At 37.6% G+C, this 22,200-nt stretch overlaps 1 protein-coding gene and 1 non-coding gene across 6 annotated transcripts in view; one reads left to right on the plus strand and one right to left on the minus strand.

Moving 5' to 3' along the window:
- LOC150100590 (uncharacterized) overlaps positions 1-22,200 on the minus strand; it is a 154,850-nt gene that overhangs the window by 116,128 nt on the left and 16,522 nt on the right. For 4 of the 5 annotated variants that reach the window (XM_090401658.1, XM_090401654.1, XM_090401656.1 and 1 more), the window contains exon 2: positions 13,395-13,563. The exons of the other annotated variant lie outside the window; for it this stretch is intronic. In XM_090401658.1, the coding sequence (XP_090257784.1) occupies positions 13,395-13,563 (169 nt within the window). The remainder of the gene's footprint in view (positions 1-13,394; positions 13,564-22,200) is intronic. 5 annotated transcript variants of the gene reach the window in all.
- On the plus strand, positions 11,224-11,296 carry TRNAL-UAA (transfer RNA leucine (anticodon UAA)). Its single transcript has one exon. It is a non-coding gene; the product is annotated as a tRNA-Leu (tRNA).

Below are 22,200 nucleotides of genomic sequence, written 5' to 3' on the forward strand. Positions count from 1 at the left end.
AAAAAATTAAAACATTAGTAAAACTTTGATCAGGTGTAGGTAGTGTTCTAAATATCTGTATGAGGTCATCTGTGATATGTAATTTACAATAAGTAATAAGTGTAATTTAGAATTGCACAAGAAGTGGATTTTTTTTTCATTTATATGGTGTTAAAAAGTTTTGACTCATTTAATGTACACAAAAGAATTTTCCAACCATTAAGTTAAATCACTCTGGAGCCTGTGTAAGAAAAATGAACTACTAAATGGAAGGAAGGTAAGATAGTGCTGCTGCATAAGGGTGGTAGCAGACTGGAAGTGTCTAATTATAGGCCTGTTTGTGTGTCATTAGTAGTTGTTAAGGTCTTGGAGAAATTAGTGAAAGAATACAGGAATACAGCGTTGGGCAGATGAGGGTAATGTTATCTGTGAGAATCAACATGGATTTGTTAAAGGGTGCTCTTGCTTTAGTAATAAGATTGCCTTTTATAATAAAGTGACAAGAGCAGTTAATGGGGGAAAGGCATATACTGCGTTTTTTTTGATTTTGCAAAGGCGTTTGACAGGGTGCCACATGATAAGCTGATATTTAAGTTGCAGCACATGGGTTTAAATGTCAGGTTAGTCAAATGGATTCAGGATTGGCTGACTGACAGGTATCAGAGAGTTGTGTATGGTGGGACAATATCAAGGAAGCAGAAAGTTACAAGTGGGATTCCACAGGGATCAGTACTGGGACCTGTACTGTTTAATCTTTATATCAATGACATTGTCAATGGATTGCAGGAGGGGGGGGGGTATTCAGTTGTTTGCAGATGATGTGAAGCTGGGGAGGGTTATCAGTAATAGTGCAGATGTGGCAGCCCTGCAAGAGGATTTGAATAAACTAGACAGATGGGCAAATGAATGGGATGTCAGTTCAATGCAACAAAATGTAAGGTCTTGAGGTTTGGGATCCATCGATGGGAGGATGCATACTCGATTGGAGGAGCTGTACTGGAGAAAGTAGGGGGAGACAAGAGATCTGGGGATGAAGATTGATAGAAAACTGAAATTCAGAGAGCATATTGCAAAGGTGGTGAGGGTAACTCAGAGGATTGTTGCACCGAGAAGGACGCTGACCTGCAGAGATAAAAGAGTTATCATTCCGTTGTATAAGGCCCTTATCAGACCACACTTAGACTATTGTTCTCAGATTTGGTCCAGAGGATTTGAAGGTGATAAATTGACTGTGGAAAGGGTACAGAGGCAGATAACAAAGATGGTTTCAGGACTGTACAATATGAGTTATGAGGATCGAATGTGGACTGCAGAGTTTGGTGGATAGAATGAGAGGTGATATGATCGAGACTTTTGAACTGTTGAGAGGCAGTTACAGGGTCGACATTGGAGAGTTCTTCACTTGGTGGAGCAGTGGGAAGGAGCAATGACAAGGGGCCATCCCTAGAAGTTATGAAAGGAGGCTGTGCGCAAGAGGGTGAGGAGTGGTTTCTTTGCATGGAGGATGGTTGAACCTTGGAATGCATTGCCTGAGAGAGAGTGGTTGGAGCGGGAACGGTCAATGGGTTCAAGGAGTGGTATGATAAGCTTTGTGTTTCCTAAAAATGACCTCCCATGATGAGTCTTTTGACTCAATGGAGGCCTGGATAATGATAATAATAGAATATGTACTAGGTAAGGCCGTACGTACTCAATGCTTTGAAAACAAACTGTAGAAGTGGTCAAAATATAACAAAATTTTATAAGCACATCAAACTGCAGTGCAAATGTTCCTTGAAAACTCCAGTGATAAGATATTACAATGCTTGCACAGCTAAGATACTGGTATATAAAAAAAAACTATTTTTAATATTTTGCGCTACTTTTATATTAATGCAAATGACATAAAAACTCTCAATCCACTCCTACTCTTACTGTTGTAAGAGTAGGGTGGGTGGAGAGCATTATCATAGCAAAACTGGGAAGTAGGTAGGTCAGTGAGAGAAATTCATTTATGTATATGAGGAAAAGGATGAGTGAAATAATAGAAACACCTGCAGTAGTCAAAAAATCTAAAGAGAGAGCACCCTTATTCATTACACACAATGAACAGCCTGAGAGCAAACAGGCAATACAATTACAAAGGGAGGAAGATGATAATCTACTGAGAAGCTCTCAAAGGTAACAGTACAGATTTCCCCAAACCCTTCCATGGCACATTTTCAGAGAGAGGTCATATAGGCAAGATCTACTGTGGATTTTCATTAGAAAAAATCCAAATTTGTGGTCACTAATTAGTTCCACGGGTGTCAAAGAAGTTGTTGATGAAACATCTCCATTACATTTGACAATATTTAGATGAGAGCAACAGGTAATGGTAGACACTTATCATTTTTGAAACTGGCTGCATATGGGCTCGTTTCTATGCTGTAGAGTGGATACCAGTTGAGTAGATTATGGTGTAGAGACAATAAAAATGGGTGTCAATCCAGGTGCACATCTCTTTAGCACAGCTAATGGGATACCAACTAGATCAGAACCTTTTTTGCTATCTAGATGATGTTCTGAATTCCTTCTGGCCAAAGGCCACATGTGCCACGTGATTCAGTGTTCTAGGTAAAGGAGCAGGTGATTTGGCTTGGTCATCTAATGCAGGAATTGGATGTGCAGAATGATGTCAGGAAGTCAATTTTTATCTTTAGGTGATGCTGCAATATTACCATCTAGGTCAGAAAGAGAGATGTGATTATGGATAGAAGTTGTGTAAAATCTCTCATGATATGTAACTTGTCATGTTTGCTTTTACATGTTTTTCTAAGGAAATTGCACTTAAAGAAATGTTAAATTTTGTCTGTAATAATCTCGTATTTGTAATAATGTAAACATGAGCCATTGTTAAAATAATGTGGCACATGACATCGTTATGTAATGCTGTTAACTCATGTCCATATATGGCAAATTCATGAAATATGACGTCATCATGTTCAGATGTCCATAAATGACCACATATAGAAGTTTCGAGAGACACGCACATGCGTACAACGGAAGTCTGGGCCTTTATAAGGTGAGACGCCGAGAAGGACTTTGTCTTAGATTACTGAATATTCAACCATGTGAGATCTGTTGTCGGTAATCGAAAGGAGTGTCGCAAGTTTAGATTTCTAACTCTTCTCTTACCTGGGTCTGCTGCCATGAGAAATATTATGTCAATTGTCAGGACATATTGCTAGGAAAGAGTTGCACATTGCTGCCATGTTAAGGGTCCTAAAGGGCATAGATTAATCGACAATTCAAACAAAAAAGAAGAAAATTAGTGGGAAATCATGAATAAGCCAGCAGAAGAAAAGAAAAAGGAGCACTTTCGTGTGGACAAAAGATTAATGTAAAAAACAATGCTGAACGAGAATTTTAAGTACTCATATATGAGCTATTCCCGAGCAAGAATGTACATCGAGTGTGTCTGTTTATGGGTACAATACAATTGTGAAAATTAATATTGAAATAAGCTCACTCAAGGTATGTCTTAATCTCAATTGTGTATAAGTAATTATTGTAAGAGTAAGAAGAGTACTGTATTTGATAATGTAAATTATCTAGTACAGTATTAAGCTTATTCAAGATATGCTTTGTTTTCAGTTTGTGTATGTATGTATGACTAACAGGATATTCTAGATTGTCATTTAACTTTAAGGGAAGAAACAGAGAGCTAAGTCTGAATCAACATGAACTGAAATTAACAAAAAATTGTAATCAACTGTATATATACATATGCTAATGTGGATCACACTGTGTAAATATCCTTTTTTCGATTTGGTTTGTGAACAATACATTGGACTGATTCTGTCAATGCATTATCCTGAAAATTTCGAACTTGCATAAGATAACGTTTAAGTGATCAGTAATTAAGCCACAACTAATTAAAAGTAAAGATTAACATAAGTGGGGAACACTAACAATATCTGCTTTGCCTTTAGTTTAAAATCTTATAATCTCGCACTCAATACAGAGTCTAACTGGCGATGTTATAAAACAAATAAATTTTTTAGAGCATGAGAACATAAGATCTAATAGAAATAAATGGTGGCAGTCGACAATTTGCAAAGTTTTAAGTAAAGAACAGCAAAGTTTATTTTGAACTTTCCAACAGAAAACGGAAAATCAATAAAAGAAGAAGTCAACAAATTAGCAGAAGAATGCAACATCGATTCCAAAAATTTCATCAGATGCCATTATTTCAGGCCCATAAATAAAAGAAAGGATGAAACGAACTTTCCACGCCTCATAAAAGTGACTTGTGACACTCCAACAAGCACATCTAAATTAATAACAGTGATTAACAAGCTCAAAGACACCCCCAATTGCGCATATGTGCTCAACCAGATCTAACATTTGCAGAGAGGGAATAAGGATGCCATCTTTAAAGAGAACTTGAAGAAAAGCATCGAAATGAAGACACTAGTTGGATCATCGACAACAAGCAAGTTAAATTGGTGCATAAATCAAGTGACACTACTAGTAGCCACTATGGAAATCAGTATGCAGGCACTGCATAGGAAATGTGCAAGTGCCTCACAGAACCTTTCATATCCACTTCACCAACATCTGTGGCCTAAACTCCAAACTTAATAGTGTCCATTACCACCTTCAGTCTACTAACCCCACTACTCTTTCTGGCAGAAACTCACCCCCCCCCCCAGCACTATTTATCTCAACCTTCCAAACTACACACTCTTTAACTCTGTTCAATACAAAGGTGGTGTCAGTACATACATCCACTCTGACATACACTGCCAGAGAGCACCCAACCTAGAATCGCCTAATTTTGACCTTCTTTGGTTGAAAATATCCCTTCCTCACTCAGTCAAATTCATTTGCTGTCTCTATCACTCCCCAATGCAACCAACCATTCTGAGCTCTTTAATTTCCTCTCCTTAAAAATAAATTGATTTTCTCCAGTCCCACTTTCCCAACAGCAAAATCATCCTCACAGGAGATTTTAATGCCCACAACACCAACTAGCTTTCCTCCTCCGGTTGTACTGATCTTGCAGGCAGAGATGCTGAAACATTTGAGGTCACTAACAACCTTATACAACTTGTTCAGATGCCAACCTGAATACCAGATAACCTGAACCAATCCCTAAACACCCTAGATCTTTTCCTCACTAATGATCCTTCCAAATACACAGTGAAAGTAGTTGGTCCCCTAGGTAATTCTGACCACAATCTAGTGCTTATCTCCTTCACTATGCAACACCGCTTACACAGCCACTCCCACACAAAGAGTAGTTTGGCATTATAACAGTGTCAAGTGGGATGTCTGCAACTTCTAGGCCGCATTCCCATGGCTGGACTTTGCTTCTGGCCTTCCAACCAAACATATGCACTGAACTTATCACCAAAGTAATCCTCGCCGGCATGGAAACATACATTCCCCACACTACTCTGAACTGTCATTCCCTAACTAAACCCTGCCTGGTTCTCCAAAAGATGTGCCAAGGCTGTACAAATGAAAAACCACACATACCATAACTGGCTCAAATCAAGAACTCCATCCTCCTTTAGAGCTTATACTCAAGCCTGAAATAGATGCAAAAAAACAATCAATGCGAACATCTGGTGAACACTATTTCCACCCCTGTCATACCCAGATGGCTCTATTACATCATCACCCACAGAAAAAGCCAATCTTCTGGCTTCACACTTTGCTTCCAATGCATGTATAAATGACAATGGTAATGCCCCCTATATCCTTTTGCCAGAAAGAGATCAGAAAAATACTATCCAAATTAAACACAAAAAAAGTCTACTGGTCCAGATGGCATTCCTCCAATTGTCCTGAAATTTTGTGCACCAGAACTGACTCCTATCCAATGTCGTCTGTATATACTATCTTATTCCACTAGTATCTATCACAGCTTGGAAATTGGCCTATATTCAACACATTCCCAAGAAGGCCGACAACTCACTGCCGTCTAACTACTGCAGTCCTGTCTAAAGTAATAGAAAAAAAATCAATTCCCAACTCCTATACCACTTTGAAGGCACTCACTAATAAACGACATCCAGTATGGATTCTGTCACTGCCGATCAACAGGAGATATGCTCACATATGTCACCATATCTAGGACAAATGCCATGGAGAAGTTTGGAGAATCTCAAGTGGTTGGACTTGATACCGCCAAAGCTTTTGACCGGGTCGCGCACAAAGGCTTACTAAGCAAACTACCATCATTTGGTCTGTTTCAGGACTTTTGTAGTTGGATTGCCACTTTCTGTCTGGACACACACTCTATGTGATGGTGGATGGTTCCTTATCCTCTCACCATTCAACTAATGCCAGGGTTCTACAAAGTTCTGTCCTCTCACCAACCCTCTTCTTGCTATATATCAATGACCTACTTCAGTTGACCTCCAACCCAATACAGTTTTGTAGATGACAGCACATTGCACTCCTCCCTTTCATTTGATAAACCTTACTCACCTCAACCTACAGAACATCAACCACCACTGCCCTCAATGCTGATCTCCAAGCCATCCTCCAGTTGGGTTCAGATAACCTCATCAATTTCAATGCTAACAAAACCTAGTTCTGTCTTATTTATCATAAAAAAGAACCATTTTTTCCCAGTGTTATTTTCGACAACATCCAAATTTCAAGACAAGATGAGATTTCTCTTCTTGGAATTACCCAACTCATTGCTCTAACATCAACTCTCTCCTGGCATAAACACATCACAACCATTGCATCCATTTCTCTTTTGCTCAAGATGCTACTTCACCCATGAACAGCTGTTAACATTATACAAATCACAAATCCACCAGCTATTGAATACTGCTCTCACGTATGGGGTGTGGCTCCTAAAAGCTCCCTCAAAATGTTTGACCCAATACAGAGGAGAGTAGTTGAAAGTTTATTTTTCACATGGTTAGAGTATAATAAATTTAGTTTAATCCTTTATCCAAGTGTGAGCAAACAAAGTTTGCGCCTGAAAGTATCTTCAGGACTGGGGTAAGGTGGTACAACACCAGGACAACTAGTTGCCGAGTAATTAGACTTATTAATTCATTTTAAAAATTTTATGAAATTTACAACCGTGTTAAAAAATTTTTTATTATCCTGACGTTTCGATCTTCACATCAAGATCATCATCTGGAGCATACATAAATATACAGGACAAGCTGAGTTACATCATTAACAGTAAGCTAGAGAAACAATGATTTGATCACGTTATTCTACTGGCGTGACATCTGGTGGAAAAAAAAAATTATATATATTAAAAAAAAATAAAATAAAATAGAAAAAAAATAAATAAATAAATAAATTTTTACATCGAGCTAAATTCTATTTTTACAATGACAGGAATAAACATTCTTTTAGATGGTTTTTCTTTCAGAAACAGTTGGTGTCCTATTTTTAGTATTATAATTCTTATTTTTGATTTACAATACTGGATTTTCTACAGTCCTGTTTATAGTTCTTCTTGGTGAGGAAGGTCGAATATAGACTTTCCATATGTTTGGGATTTTTAAACCATCATTGTTGTTCAGATTGGGGTGGTTGCTGATAATCTCACAGGCTTCCTTGAATTCCCGTTCATACCATGTTCTAGTGTAATGTAGACAGCTGGTGGTTTTCCAGTCAATTCTGTGTAAGGTATTCAGGGCATGATCAGAAAGGCCAGCTTCACCATAATTATTATATTAACTGTGTCGTTTATGTTCTTTTTGTCTAATAGGAATAGTGCGTCCTGTTTCTCCTATATATGGTATGTTGCAAGTACAATAAATCCGATATGCTCCAGGGTGAGCTGGTGGAGGGAGTGGGTCTTTGGATGAGATGAGTAAGTTTTTAATTTTGCAGGAGGTTTAAAGGTGGCTTTGAGGTTGTACTTTCGTAGTACTCTGTTTATTTTGTCTGATATTCCTTTAATGTAGGGAATGGTTATAGTTTTACTATAGTCTTGTTTGTCTTTATTTTTTATTGTGGTTTTGTAAAGAATTTTGTTTATAGTGTTTTGGCTGTATCCGTTTTTTTGTAAGTTATTACTGATAATTTTAAATTCGTTTTTCAGTGCCTGTTCACTGGAACAAATCGTCTGAGCTCTGTTTTTTAGCGTGTTGATGACACCTAATTTTTCTGTTGGGTGGTGGAAGGAGTTTATGTGTATATATTGTCCCGTATGTGTCGGTTTTCGGTAAACAGTGAAGGAAAGATTGTCCAAGGGAAGACATGTGACAAGTGTATCAAGAAATGGAAGTGTGTTGTGTTTTTCAATTTCAATTGTGAACTGTATGCGTTTGTGTTGTTTGTACAGGTGGCTAAGGAATGTGTCTAATGTCTGGCGGCCATGAGATCTGGTCCCATGGCCGCCAGACACTAGACTAAGTATTGCTTGATATAATGCCCCATTGACACCATATATAACTGTAGTGTATTGAATAGCTTCTCTCTTGGCACCTTGTCATATGCCTTTTCCAGATCAACAAAACTTAAATACAGATCTTTGTTATATTCCCATGCTTTCTCAACTATTTGTCGTAAAATGAAGATCTGATCCTGACAGCTTCTATTTGGCCTGAATCCAGCTTGTTCTTCACCAAGCTTTTCTTCCACAATTCTTCTCAACCGTTTATCAAGTATACTGGCATAAATCTTGCCAGGAACACTCAGTAGGGAAATACCTCTGTAATTCTCAAATTCAGTTTTATTTCCCTTTTTATATATGGGTACTATGAGAGCTCTACTCTACTCTACGAATGCCTGATGATTCCTAATCATCAGGAATAAGTCCCTCTGTCCAGTCCTTCTGAACTATGCAGTGCAGCCACTGTAAGACTTTTATATCACCATACTTCAGCATTTCTGGTCGAATATCATCTACTCCTGCTGCCTTTCCACATATTAAGCCTTTGATGGCTTTTTCTACTTCAAGTATGGATATGTATTCCTGACTGTATGCCTGTTGAGTGTTTTTTACCACTTTGCGATCACTTCTTGTTTCATTTAGAAATTTTTCGAAGTAATTACTCCATACTTCAAGGATATCCTTTCCCCCCGTTTCATGTCACCTCTATCATCCTAACTCCTTTTCTAAGCTTCTTCAACAACCTCCAGAATATCTTACCACCTTCTTGATATTTATTTTCTATGTTCTTGCCAAAGTCCTCCCATGACTTTTGTTTAGCTAGTTTTACACAGTGTTTAGCTTTCTTACATTTGTCTCTGTATTCTCTAAGAGCACAAGCTGACTTATTTGACAGGAACTTTTGATATGCTTTCTTCTTTTCGTTCACTGCCTCTTTAACTTCCTGTGTCCACGATGGTGTTCTGATTTTTCTATCCTTGCAGACAACCTCACCACATGCCTCTCTGGCTGACAATCAGGGTTTTCTTCAAGGCTTGCCACTGAATCTCCAAGGTTTTGTTCCTGTTCTCAAATTCTTTCATTCTTTTTCAATAATGTTTGTGTATTTTAGTTTACAGTTCACATCTGAGAGCTGCTCAACTTTTATTCGCTTTAAAACTTTCTTATATGTATTTCTTTTCAATATGAAATTCAATTTTATCCTGCTCAAGACTAAATAGTGATTGCTTCCAATTTAAAATCCTCTGTACACTCTGGTGTCCTGCACCAGGGAGAAAACATCACTATCAACAATCACATAGTCAATGAGACTTTTCTTTTTCCTTGCCTCTTCCCTCCATGTGAATTTTTGCACATTTTTATATTGGAACATGGTGTTAGTAATAACCAGTCCACGTCCTGAGCAGAAATCCAACAGGTATTTGCCATTATTATTAGCTTTGCTCTTTTCTCCAAATTTTCCCAAAATATTTTTGTATATCTGACAATCATTTCCTACTCTACTATTTAGATCCCCAACAAGGACCAACTTTTCCTTTTTCATTGTGTCAGTTGCTTTCTCTAAAGCATCAAAAAATTCCTCCACTTCTACCTTAGTAGAACCTTCTGTGAGACCATAGGCACAAATAAGTCTCATTGTCCAATTCCCCATTCTCATATTTGTCCACATCACTCTACTTGAGACTGCCTGCCATTCAAGAAGATTAGCCTCGTATTTAGTGTTGAATACTATGGCTACTCGTTCTTTTCCTTGATTGTCATTGCCTGAATATAACATTTTGTATTTATTGCTCAGAAAGATCTCACAAGTTTTTGTCTTTTTTGTTTCAGTCACACCTATTATGTCAATCTGGTACTTATCTAATTCCTCAGCTAGCGGCATTTCTTTGCCATTCAGGCCTCTTATGTTGATAGTACCGATCTTTAACTCTGATGATATTGAGTTGGGGTGTGCTTTCAGATTTGTTCCAGTAGCTGACTTTTCGCTGTTCGCCCTGGTTCCCTGGCGAAAACAATAGGAGCCTTGTTTAACCGGGCGACGCCCCAGCTGGGATGAAATTTTGTCATGTTGTACCATCATTTTATATATTGGTTTAAGCCAATAAGAATACAATTTGGTCGGCTAAATCCCAAATTGCCAGCCCATCCCCGTAGATACCCAACAGGGTGCACCACGAGAAGGTGAGGGTTGAACATTAGGTCAGAAGCTCTGGTCGGATCTCCGCATTTGTTTAAAGGCTAAGTGGAGGTCTCCTCTCAGTTATACAGCTTTGACTCTTAAGCACCACTGCAATATGTATATTCTGCAAATATTTCCATGGGAAATGTTGATCTGAAATAACATCAACAATTTCCCCACTTAGTACTAACATCATTGTATCATGTCCAGCTGCTGCTGCTGCTCAACTTCCCTTCACAGTGTACCTTGGAACAAACAGAACAATTTTCTTTTCCCTTTCCTTCATCCCTATAACTGCTGTATTGTGGAACAGTCTTCCCATGTTGTGTTTCCCAAGGAATACAATGCAATATACAGTCTTTCAAATCAAATGTAAACAAGTTCCTCCTTTCCCAACTCACTACCCATATATACTAATGTACTATAAGTTGATCAACTGACCACTCGAGTATGGGCTTGACATAAAAAAAAAAAAAAGGCAAAGCAAGGTAATAGAAATACAGAATGTTATAACAGTTGCACCCAACAGCTTTTTCAAGGAACCATAAAGCATGACAAAAGTTGTGCTTTATAGTTTCTTGAAAAAATTTCTCCATTGGTACAAGTGGAGAGTTTTAAACATTTAGCCCTTTCAAAGTCAGACTTAGATCTGTTAATGATGATTTTATAAGTGTTACAGGCTTCAATATAGGCTGTGAATGAAGATAAAATTTAAAGTGCCGAAACAGTTCAGTTGGGAGAGCGTTAGACTTAAGATCTAAAGGGCCCTGGTTTGATCCCGGGTTTTGGCAGTAATTCTTACTATTTTTGAGCCCATGTAACTCAGTAGAAGTGGTGTTTGCACTCTGTGGTGCTTGGCCACACAAAGGAAGACTTGGGTTCAAATCTATTCTCACCGACTAGAGGAACATTTTCTAAGCCTTTTTTTATACCCTGTGCAGCTAAGTAGAAGTAGTATGGCGGTTCATGGTGCTAGATCACCTGAAGAAAAAGCTGCTGTAGTTCAATTCTAGTCACTGACTAGAGGAACTTTTGCTGGCCTGGTTGACCAAGTGGTTAGCGTATTCACTCTCCAGTCAAAAGACTGTGGGTTTGAATTCTGCCATGGGCATGGATGTTTGCGATTGCCTGTGAAAATACTAGTGATGGTGGACAGTAGATGTTGGTTTGCTGCAGTTGGTGGAGACAGAGTTGTATGGGAAAATTATAATAATCTGTACACATGATCCCATGCATTAAACTGTTGACCCTTCTGTTCCTTTAAGAACATATTCCATCCAACTGAATATTTTGGTGTATTTTGCAGGTCACCTTATTTTTATATAAGGTGACCTGCAAAATTAGCTTACGGTGAACAAATTCGGGACGCTTCATGTAGGAAAAAAAGGGAAGAAAACAATTTTATATATAAGTTGATACAAATCTGAAAGGCTATCTTAAAAGTTAGAATCTGCCTCAAAACATATGCATAATCTCAAGTACCCAAAAATTGAAAGACCAATTTGATAAGCTCCAGCACAACAACCAAGGCTATCCCAAATTTGAGCACTAGAAAAAGAGAATGATTTCATAGTTCTCATATTTCTGATAAATGCATCTGCACTCTGAAAATTCTGCTGTGATCCAGCAAAACAACAGTTGACTCAATAAATTTCTAGTTTTGTTTATATTACTGTTTTTACCATTAAACTAAACTAAACAATTATAAAGTTAGCATATGTTTTGGCATATCTAAAACATATGCCAAAAATTGAAAGACTAATTTTTTACACTCCAGCATAACAACCACGACCACCCCAATTTAAGGTCCTAGCAAAGTGCCAGCTCTAACTATATGAAAAGAGAATTTTCTCATGTTTCTGAAAAGTGCATCTGCACTCTGAAAATTCTGCTGTGATCCAGTAAAACAACAGTTGACTTAATACATTTCTAGTTTTGTTTATATTATTGTTTTTAATTCCATTCAACTAAAAATTAACAACCACAAACTCACCATCCAAGATGCTACTGTACATCTTCCTCAACCTTACTTTCTGTGAATATGAATTTTAAAAAAAATGTTGGCAACTTTTCATAAAAAAAAAATAAATCTTGTTTAAGTTAAGGGATATTACATCCCATATCGTTTCTTAGCCGAATAAGAAACTCGAGAGTTTCATGCCGAATATAGTAGAAACTATATAAAGTTCGGCGATTCCAAGCGTAAGCAAATACCTGGATACTGCAGCAACTGACCCTTAAGGTAGTGCAAGCTGAGGCAACTCATGTCAAAGGTGGAGCAAGCTCCGATCACTATTCTTGATAATTACCCATAATGTGAACTTAGCTCCTAGGAGCTGTATTACTGTTCTACATTATGAGAGAAGGTCACTACCCAGACCGGTTTCAACCTTTATTGAGGTCTCATCAGTGAGTAGGTAGACCTAGTTAATATCAAGTTTGTAGCAAACAGAACTTACAACCCTTCTATGAGTATTGCCGAGAGGTGTCCTAATAAATTATTAGATATATATGAAGAGCCAAAGGCTTCAATTCGGCGACATATGACTTGTTTAAGTTACTTAACTAACTTAACTAATTTACTAACTTAAACAAGTCATATGTCGCCGAATTGAAGCCTTTGGCTCTTCATATATATATCTAAAAAAATAAATCTTTTAAGTTACACATTAAAATTATTCACAATTTTTAATATATGAAATTTTACATTGAAACAGCTATGTCAATTAATGCAGTAACACTTGCCAATTACTGTGAAATTTAAAGAATCAATCCATGATTAAGTTTTAGCAATTCCAGGTCTTTTCATAATTATTTTCAATATTATTTCCTTATACTACTTATGAAAAACCAGTATGTGTGATAATCAAATTTAATTATGGCAATTACCTGCATCCTAATAGCTCGCTATTCGAATATACCTGAGCCAAACAAAGAAGCCTATCTTCTTCAAATCTTTCATAATGAGCAAGAAGAAAGTCTTTCCTTAACACCCAGTGCTCTTCACTTTCCCATGGTAAACGGTACTTTTCCACGTTAAAAACAGACATGTGTTTAGCTATAATAAAATTTTATTTAACCAAGTCTGTAACATTAAATGCAGAGATATCACTTACTAATCATATTGTACAAAATTATTAACTAACGTGCATCTAAATAAGGAGTTATATTTAAAACAGTTACCACTAGTTAAGCAACACATTTTGAACAGTGTATATTATAGATGGGAATCATTACAGATTTTAAGGAATGTGGACTTGATCAAGCAGGCACAACAAACATCAGAAAATACTTTTCAAAAGACAACAATATATATCATTTTAAATGTGAACACCACCCCCAAAAGATTGTAATTCTATATAATTTAGTATTGAGAGTAGGGTAAAGGTTAGATAATGTTTTCTCTCCCTCCTCAAGAGAAGAAACATTTTTAAACTGCTCCTGGCCTTCAATAAGCATGAGAGTGGCTTTCCCCAGGTGACTAAAATCATATGCCATCTAGACTTTCAAAAACAATTATATAAAAATATACCCCAAAACGGGCAAAGTTAGGAATCAGTACCAGAGAAAGAGGTACAACGACTTGAAGCAAATCTTGCACAAAAATATTAAATCCAGAATATTCCACTGCAGAATAAGTATAATCACAAGGTAAATTGGTCAATGAATTTAGAGCTCCTGTAAAATTGGCGATTTTATCTGTTTTACCTTAGAAAATTAGTGTTTTTTAGTATATTAGTGTAGATTTTCATGTTTTTAGTGTATTCAGTGTTTTATAACATATCTTTTTAAGATATATACTTTTGGATTTTGCTAAGGCTTTCGACAGAATACAGCATGAAAAACTATTGCATAAATTGGAGAATATATGTTTGGATTATGAAATATTAGCATGGATAAGAGGATGGCTGACTCACAGATATCAAAAAGTGGTATACGGGGATGTGAGTCTGCAAGATTTAAGGTAACTTGGTGTACGACAAGAATCAGTCCTTGGTCCACTGCTATTCAATCTGTACATTAATGATATTGGGAAGGATTTGACAGGTGACATATAGCTATTTTCTGATGATGTAACGATAAGTAGGGTAATGAAGAATGCTGCTGATATGCAGTACTTGCAAGAATGATTTGAATAGGCTGGAATTGTGGGCATGGGAAAATGGATGTCAGTAAATGCAAAATCATGAATTTTGGCATGATTAGATATCCAATTTCGTATTATATTTGTGGGATTATGCTAGAAGAAACTGATCAAGCTAGGGATCTTGGAGGTGTTAGTAGATAGCAAGTTGAAGTTAAAGGACCATGTAGCAAAGATTGCAAATACAACCTAAAATATAATTGCAATGCTGAAACAACTTTCAAATGTAAAGATAAGCATGTCATTTTGCCTCTTTACAAGGCCTTGATAAGACCTTGTAAAGAATGTGTGCAGGTCTGGTCTCCATTGTGATTCTGATACAGTTGAGAGTGCAAAGGAGAGTGTTAAAAATAATATCAGGATTGTGGAAGACTGATTATGAAGACAGATTGAGAATTTGTAGACAGTGGCAAACAGGAGAAAGAGGGGGTGATATGATTGAGACTTACAAACTTCTTAAAGGGTCATACAGGATTTCGGTTGAATGAATTTTTAATTTATGGAGAATGGAGAAAGGATAAGAGAGCATTCCTGGAAGGTGAGAATGAATGCTGCTAAGAAGGAGTGAGCTAGATATTTCTCTCATATGTTGTATGATTTTAATGGGTTGCCAATGAATATTGTGTGTGCAAGCAATGTGAATGAATTCAAGAATAATTATAACTGGTGTGTGTGTGTAGTATGTGACCTCTCTCGATGAGTCCCTGACTCCCTGGAAGTCTCTCTTAATAATAATAATAAACGATGCAAATTGTTTGCTGTGGTATGTGTAGAAATACTTTGTATTAGCAGATTAAGACAAGTCATCCTAAATATGATCTGATTTGTGTTTCAAACAGACACCTAACCATTCGCATAACTGAAATAAATAAAAATGAAAAAAAAAAAACACGGTTGTTTTGAGTTTTTGAGAATTTTTTAATGACAGAGGTGAATGCACATCAGAATAAACCTAACAATAATGGACATGATTAATGTCCATTATTGTTAGGTTTATTCAGAGGGATGGACTGTGATGTGCCATATATAGCTTTTTGCCAGAGCTCTAGCGAGCAGCTTAAAAGAATGCTTTCCTTAGCTGGAGGAAATGCCAACTAGATCTCTAGGGTATAGATGATCTAGAGATGCTTCATCTCTAGAGTAGGGCCTCTGATTCTTGTCCTCTCCCCTTTTTCTTACATGCAGTGTGTGGATGGTGTTGCTGAATAAACATGTAGAAATATGAAGGAGAAAGGAATTTATATGGAATTATAAGGCAGGTGACTATAAAAATTTTAGAAATCAACTGGCGAAGATAATTAATTGAAGAATTGTGAAAGAGGGATATTAGCAGTGCATGGAGGATAGTGAAGAAATATTTATCAGCAGCAATGGAAAATTGTATTCCTTAAGTGAAAAAAATACAAGATTTGGTGTAAGGTGAATAATTAATGAAATTAAACAGAAATTACAGATGGGGAAAAAAAAATACGAGGTTATGGTTGGTTGGTTAATTTAAGTTTTACTGGCAAGGACAGCAAAGATCACACTGCAGCATAGCAAAGGTTACACAGTACACAAGAAGTTAATAAATAGTCATAAAGGGATAAGTTGGTAAATAACAAGTAGGTACAAAATTTAAGTTAAGTAATGCAGTAGTACATATACACATCTGGCCATAAATATTGATACAACTTCTGCACATCCGTGCACTGCCCACAGAATTGCACGAGTCCAGTTCAATTAGTGGTACTGTGCACAGCCAATATTTGCATATTTATTAGTAGAGAGAGAGGTCTAGCTGTACGAGTTAGCATGCAGTGGAGAGATTATGAGAACTATGTAACTGTAATAGCACTTCACAAGGTTGGAATGCAGCCACCTGTTATTTCCAACACACTAAAAACACTTGGGATCAGTAGGATGTTTATGTATTGGCCTATTAACCATTATAATGATACAGAAGATGTAGAAAACCAAAGAACAGGTGGACCATGCTGCATTAGGATGCAACTGCTTGCAAGGGCTGTGAAGGCATGCCTCCACCCTAATCCCCTGAGATGCAGAAAGCGATGTCACGTATGCTAACTGATGACCTGGGGTGAGAGCCTATTGTCGTTCTACTGGACACTTCCTAACACCACAACTTATGTGAAATTGTGGTCAGAGCTTGAGAGAGTAGACTGCAAGAAATGACACCCCAGCATCACCAGCCTGAAATTGGAAGGTGGATTTGGAGCAAGCAGTGGCATCGTTTCTATCGGATGTCATGCATGCTGCCATCGATATGTGGCCTTGCAGACTTCAGGAGTGCATGAAGGGAAAAGGGGGCCATTTCTAATATTGAGTGCTGCTATATGCACGTTTTATATGTGATTTGTATGTGGTGAAAGCTGTAAATAATTTACTGATAGATTAAAAGTTTATGCACTGGGCTAGAGTAGGTAAATAGAATTTATAATCAAATGTGTTTGTGTAAATTTATTCTTTGTAAAAAAAAAAGTTCCAAACGTCATGCAATTTGTTCGAGTCTGATAACCTCTCTGCGTATATGGCTCAGCTAGTTAAGTCAAAATTCCATTCCTCTCTTGTGTGAAGAATATGACAAATGGTAAAATGAGTGATGCATTTTTCACACAGGCAGGTCATCAGCCCTCAGTAAATAAGAATATGTAAGATGACTGTGATCTATCAGGAACCTAGTAAGAACAACTTCCTCTCCTCTGTTTTTACATTTACTAGATTTGAGACTAAACATACACACGTAACCACAGTAATAAGATTTTTTAATAAGTTTTATTAACACAGTATAATAATAATATTATTATTATTATTATTGTTCCGGACAACTCCAAGGAGTCGACAGACTCATCGAGGGAGGCCCTAACATCATGTCAAGAACAACTATTCGACATTCACACAGTATCTATCATACCTTGCCTTGAACTCATTCACGGTTGTAGCACCCACAACAGACTCTGGAAGCTTATTCCACTCATTCACTACTCTCCAAGTAAAAAACCTAGCTCTAACACCCTTGTCAACTATGCTCTTGCCCAGCTTCCATTCATGGCCCCTAGTCCTCCCACCACCAGTCATATTTTCAAAAATATCTTCTGGATCAATCTTATAGAAACCCTTCAGTAATTTGAATGTCTCAATCATATCACCCCTCCTTTGCCTATCAACCAAATCTTCAACCTATTCTCATAAGGTTCATTCCACAGACCTGCTATCATCTTGGTCACTCGTCTCTGGATCCTCTCCACTTCCTCCCCATCACGAAAAAACCCTGGTGCCCATAACTGGGCACAGTAGTCCATATGGGGTCTTATCAAGGCTCGATACAGAGGAACAACAACTTGTTTGTCTCTGCATGTTAAAGTATTTTTCAGAAGACAAGTGATTTGGTGAGCTGTTTTAGTCACTTTTGCAATGTGCCCCCTAAACTTCAATTCCTTATCCACCAACACTCCCAAATCCCTGGACTCATCAATCTCCTGGAGTACGGTTCCACCAATGCGATATACTGCTGCTATTCTTTTCACCCCAAAGTGCATAACACTTTGGCACATTAAATTGACATCCATTTTTCCTAGCCCAGTCCTCCAAACTATCCAAATCATCCTGTAAAATTTAGACATCCTGTGCACTTATAATTGCTCTACCCAACTTTGCATCATCAGCAAACAAGTGAACACTTCCTCTCAAATCCTTTCCTATATCATTAACGAACAAATTGAAAAGCAGTGGTCCAAGAACAGAGTCCTGTGGCATTCCACTAGTCACAAGCCGTCTTTTAGACTCCACTTCTGAATAAACCACTCTCTGGTATCTCTCCTTCAACCACCCTCCTATCCATCTCACCAACCCTATATCTATCCCCATCTGCTCCAGTTTACTGATTAGGGTTCTATGTGGTAGCCTATCAAAAGCCTTGGCAAGGTCCAGTAGTATTACTGTAAACCCATTACCCCTATCCAGTTCAGCCGTCACTGTGTTATAAAACGTGAGCAAGTTACTGAGGCATGATCTACCCTTCACAAAACCATGTTGTCCCCCATACAATATCCCATTTTCATCTATCCAATCCTGTATTCTTTTCTTGACTAATTTCTCTAAGACTTTGACAATGATTCCTGATATGCTAATCGGTCGGTAATTTACAACAGCAGTCTTGGAACCACCTTTATGCAGTGGAACTATTTTCCCCTCTTTCCACCCGCTCGGGACTAACCCAGACCCGAGACTCAAATTAAACAAAATGGTCAAGGGTACTGACAATTCTTTAGCTGCTTCTCGTACAACACGAGCTGGTATACCATCCAATCCCACAGATGTATTGACATCGAGGTTATGCAATAGACTACTCACCTCCATTTCATTCACCACAATTCCCGTATAATCTACTGGTACATTCGTTTCTGCAATGTCACCACATGGATGATATATTCCTGCAAAGTGCTCACTCAGTAACTCAACTATATCAACTGATTCAGTTACCTCCCTACAATCGGCATTCTTTAAAATCATTCTGCCATGTACATTTTTCCTTTTACTTGCTACATATCTAAAAAACTGTTTAGGATTCTCTTTAGCCTGCATGGCCAATGTTCTTTCGTAATCCTTTTTTGCTTTTCTTACCACACTCGTTACGCTTCTGGCCTGCGCTTTATACCGTTCGTGTGCCTGCCGGTCACCTTTCTCCTTAAATTCCCTCCATAGTTGTTTCTTTTTTTACAGCTTAATGGTGTTATTCATCCATTTAACCCCTAGTTGATTTATTATTCGGACTCTAGGTATACAGTCAGCCATTGCTTCATGCAAACACTTCTTAACTACTCCCATGCACTATCGACTTCTAGTCCTTGCAGTTGTACATGCTATGGCACTGAACCAATCAAACTCCTAAGCTTGTCATACTTTCCAGCCCGATAATTCCACATGTACCCTGTCTTAATTGAAAATTCTACACCTTTAGCCACCTCCCAAGTCAAGACCCTATGATCACTCTCACTGATTGGTGGCAATGTGGTCATATTTGTTACTGCCAAATCCTCAGATGTAATTAAATTACTAGGTCAAGCACTCTCTGACCCCTAGTATTTTCCATTACATGCTGTCGCAGATAGTTATCCCTTAATAACTGCATAAAATCCAATTCCTTCCTCCCGTGTGTCCTCTCCTCACTCCAATCAATGCGACCATTGTTGAAATCTCCCATAATAATCACCCTCCTTCCACTAATTTCTTCTATTTGCTTGTGCATACTGTCACCACCATCTTTTCCATCACCTGGTCAATAGCAGCACCCAATTGTATATTTAGTTCTGCTAGCCACAATCTCACACCAAATGGCCTCAAATGTGCTATTTTCTCTATCCTGCAATTCAACTTCTATTCTCCTTGGCTGCAGCTCATCAGCTATCATCACCAATACTTCTCCCCCCATTTTATTCACCCTGTCATTCCCGAATACACTATACCCATCACATTCAATCCCACTAGCTATATCATCTACAGTCAGCCATGTTTCACTAATACCAATAACCTGTGGTCTGGAAGTGCCAACCATGGCCAAAAACTCTTCCTTCTTGTTCCTAATACTCTTAGCATTAGTGTACATGAATTTAAGACCCCTATTAGCCCCAACCCTACCTTGATGCCTTATATTAACTATCCCACTCTGATTTGTTGTCCTTATTTGCTCGGGCATATTATATTCATTCTTACATTCAACTGCCTCCCTAAGGACTGTATATCTACCCCCCCCTTAATAAATCTAGTTTCCCTGAATTTGCACATCTACCACATTCAGCAACACTTTCTCAAGTCTTCTTACACTGTAACCATTCAAATGCAAGCCATCCATCTTTTATAGATCCTTTCGCCCATCGAACTCACTCCACACGTCCACAAATTCCACACCACTCGTCATACATAACCCACGCATAAAGTCATTCGCAATTATGGCCCTCCTTTTAAACATTTTAAACAAAGATGGAAACATACTCATTGATAAGGAAAAGATAAATGGAAGATGGGTGGAGTACTTATCAGATCTCTATGATGATGATGATAATGGTATGTTAGATGATTGACAACAACTTAAGTTAAACATAACAACAGATACCACTCTGCCCACAAGAAAGGAGGTAGAACATGTAATTAAGAATATTCCTAATAATAAATCCCCTGGGTGTGATAATATTCCGGCTGAGCTGCTGAAAGCTTTGACTGGCAATAATAACAACTATTTAGTGGAATCCATTCAGGACATCTATAAAACAATACAATTACTTGAAGTTTTTACAACATCTATCTGCATACCAATTCCAAAGAAACATAATGCACAAAATTGTGAGGATTACAGAACTGTGAGCCTAATATCCCATGCATCTAAAATTATTTTAACCATCGTTAACAAACAAATTGAAAGAGCCATAAGCAGCGAATTGAGTGAACAACAGAAAGGCTTCAGAAGAGGAACGGGAACCATTAATGCTATCATGGAACTAAAAATACTAATAGAAAGATCACTTGAAAGAAATAGGCACACTTACATATGCTTCATAGACTTTCAAAGGCGTTTGACCGGGTAAAACATAATAAAATGTTCAATATATTTGATAAATCAGACATAGAAGATCATATACTTAAGATTATAAAAATGATTTACACCAAACAGAAAATGCAGCTGTTTAACTCTGAGACTTCTGAAGAGAAAATAAAAAGAGGAGTTAGACAATGTTTTATCCTTTCACTAAAGAAGATAAAGAATTTGGATTAGATATTAATGCAAAAAAAAAACCAAATTTATGAAAATCTCAAAAGAATATTTGAGCTAGAAATATTCATAAATAATATGAAAATTGAACATACAATGGAATACAAATATTTAGGCACCTACTTTACTGCAGATGGAAAGCAAGATAAAGAAATAAAAATAAGAACATCCATAGCCAAAGATGCATTCTGGAAAAATAAAGATCAGCTCAGAAGTTCTGTGAGTATCAAGACAAAGAAAAGATGATAAGAACATTAGTGTGGCCAATTTTCATATATGAAAGTGAGACCTGGATATTCAAGAAGAGAGTAAGGCAACAGATAATGGCCTTTGAAATGTAGTGCTATTGGAGAGCCGTGAAAATCCCATTGGACAGAATGCGACAAATACAGATGTCCTACAAGGAATGAGAACACAGAGATCTTTACTACAGGAAATGATCCAGAGAAAGATGTTCGGCAGGACAGAGGATACTAACAGTTTTAGAAGGAAAAATGACTATTATTATTATTATTATTACATAACACCTCCAGGGAGTCCAAAGATTCATCGAGGGAGGGAACATGCTCTACAACTCTGTCTCCACCTACCACCACCAACAACTACCTTCATCATCTACACAACCACCACGAGTATTTTCACAGACAATCACAAACATCCATGCCCACAGCGGGATTCGAACCCACAGCCTTTTGGCTGGAGAGTGGATACGCTAACCACTCGGCCAACAACTTTGGACTTGTTAAAACAAAAAAAGCTGTCTGCCCAGCATACATTTTCATTAC

The sequence above is a fragment of the Typopeltis vanoorti genome, chromosome 12 (genome assembly GCF_054136105.1).
Source record: "Typopeltis vanoorti isolate ZY-2024b chromosome 12, IOZ_Tvanoo_1.0, whole genome shotgun sequence".
Lineage (NCBI taxonomy): Eukaryota > Metazoa > Arthropoda > Arachnida > Uropygi > Thelyphonidae > Typopeltis > Typopeltis vanoorti.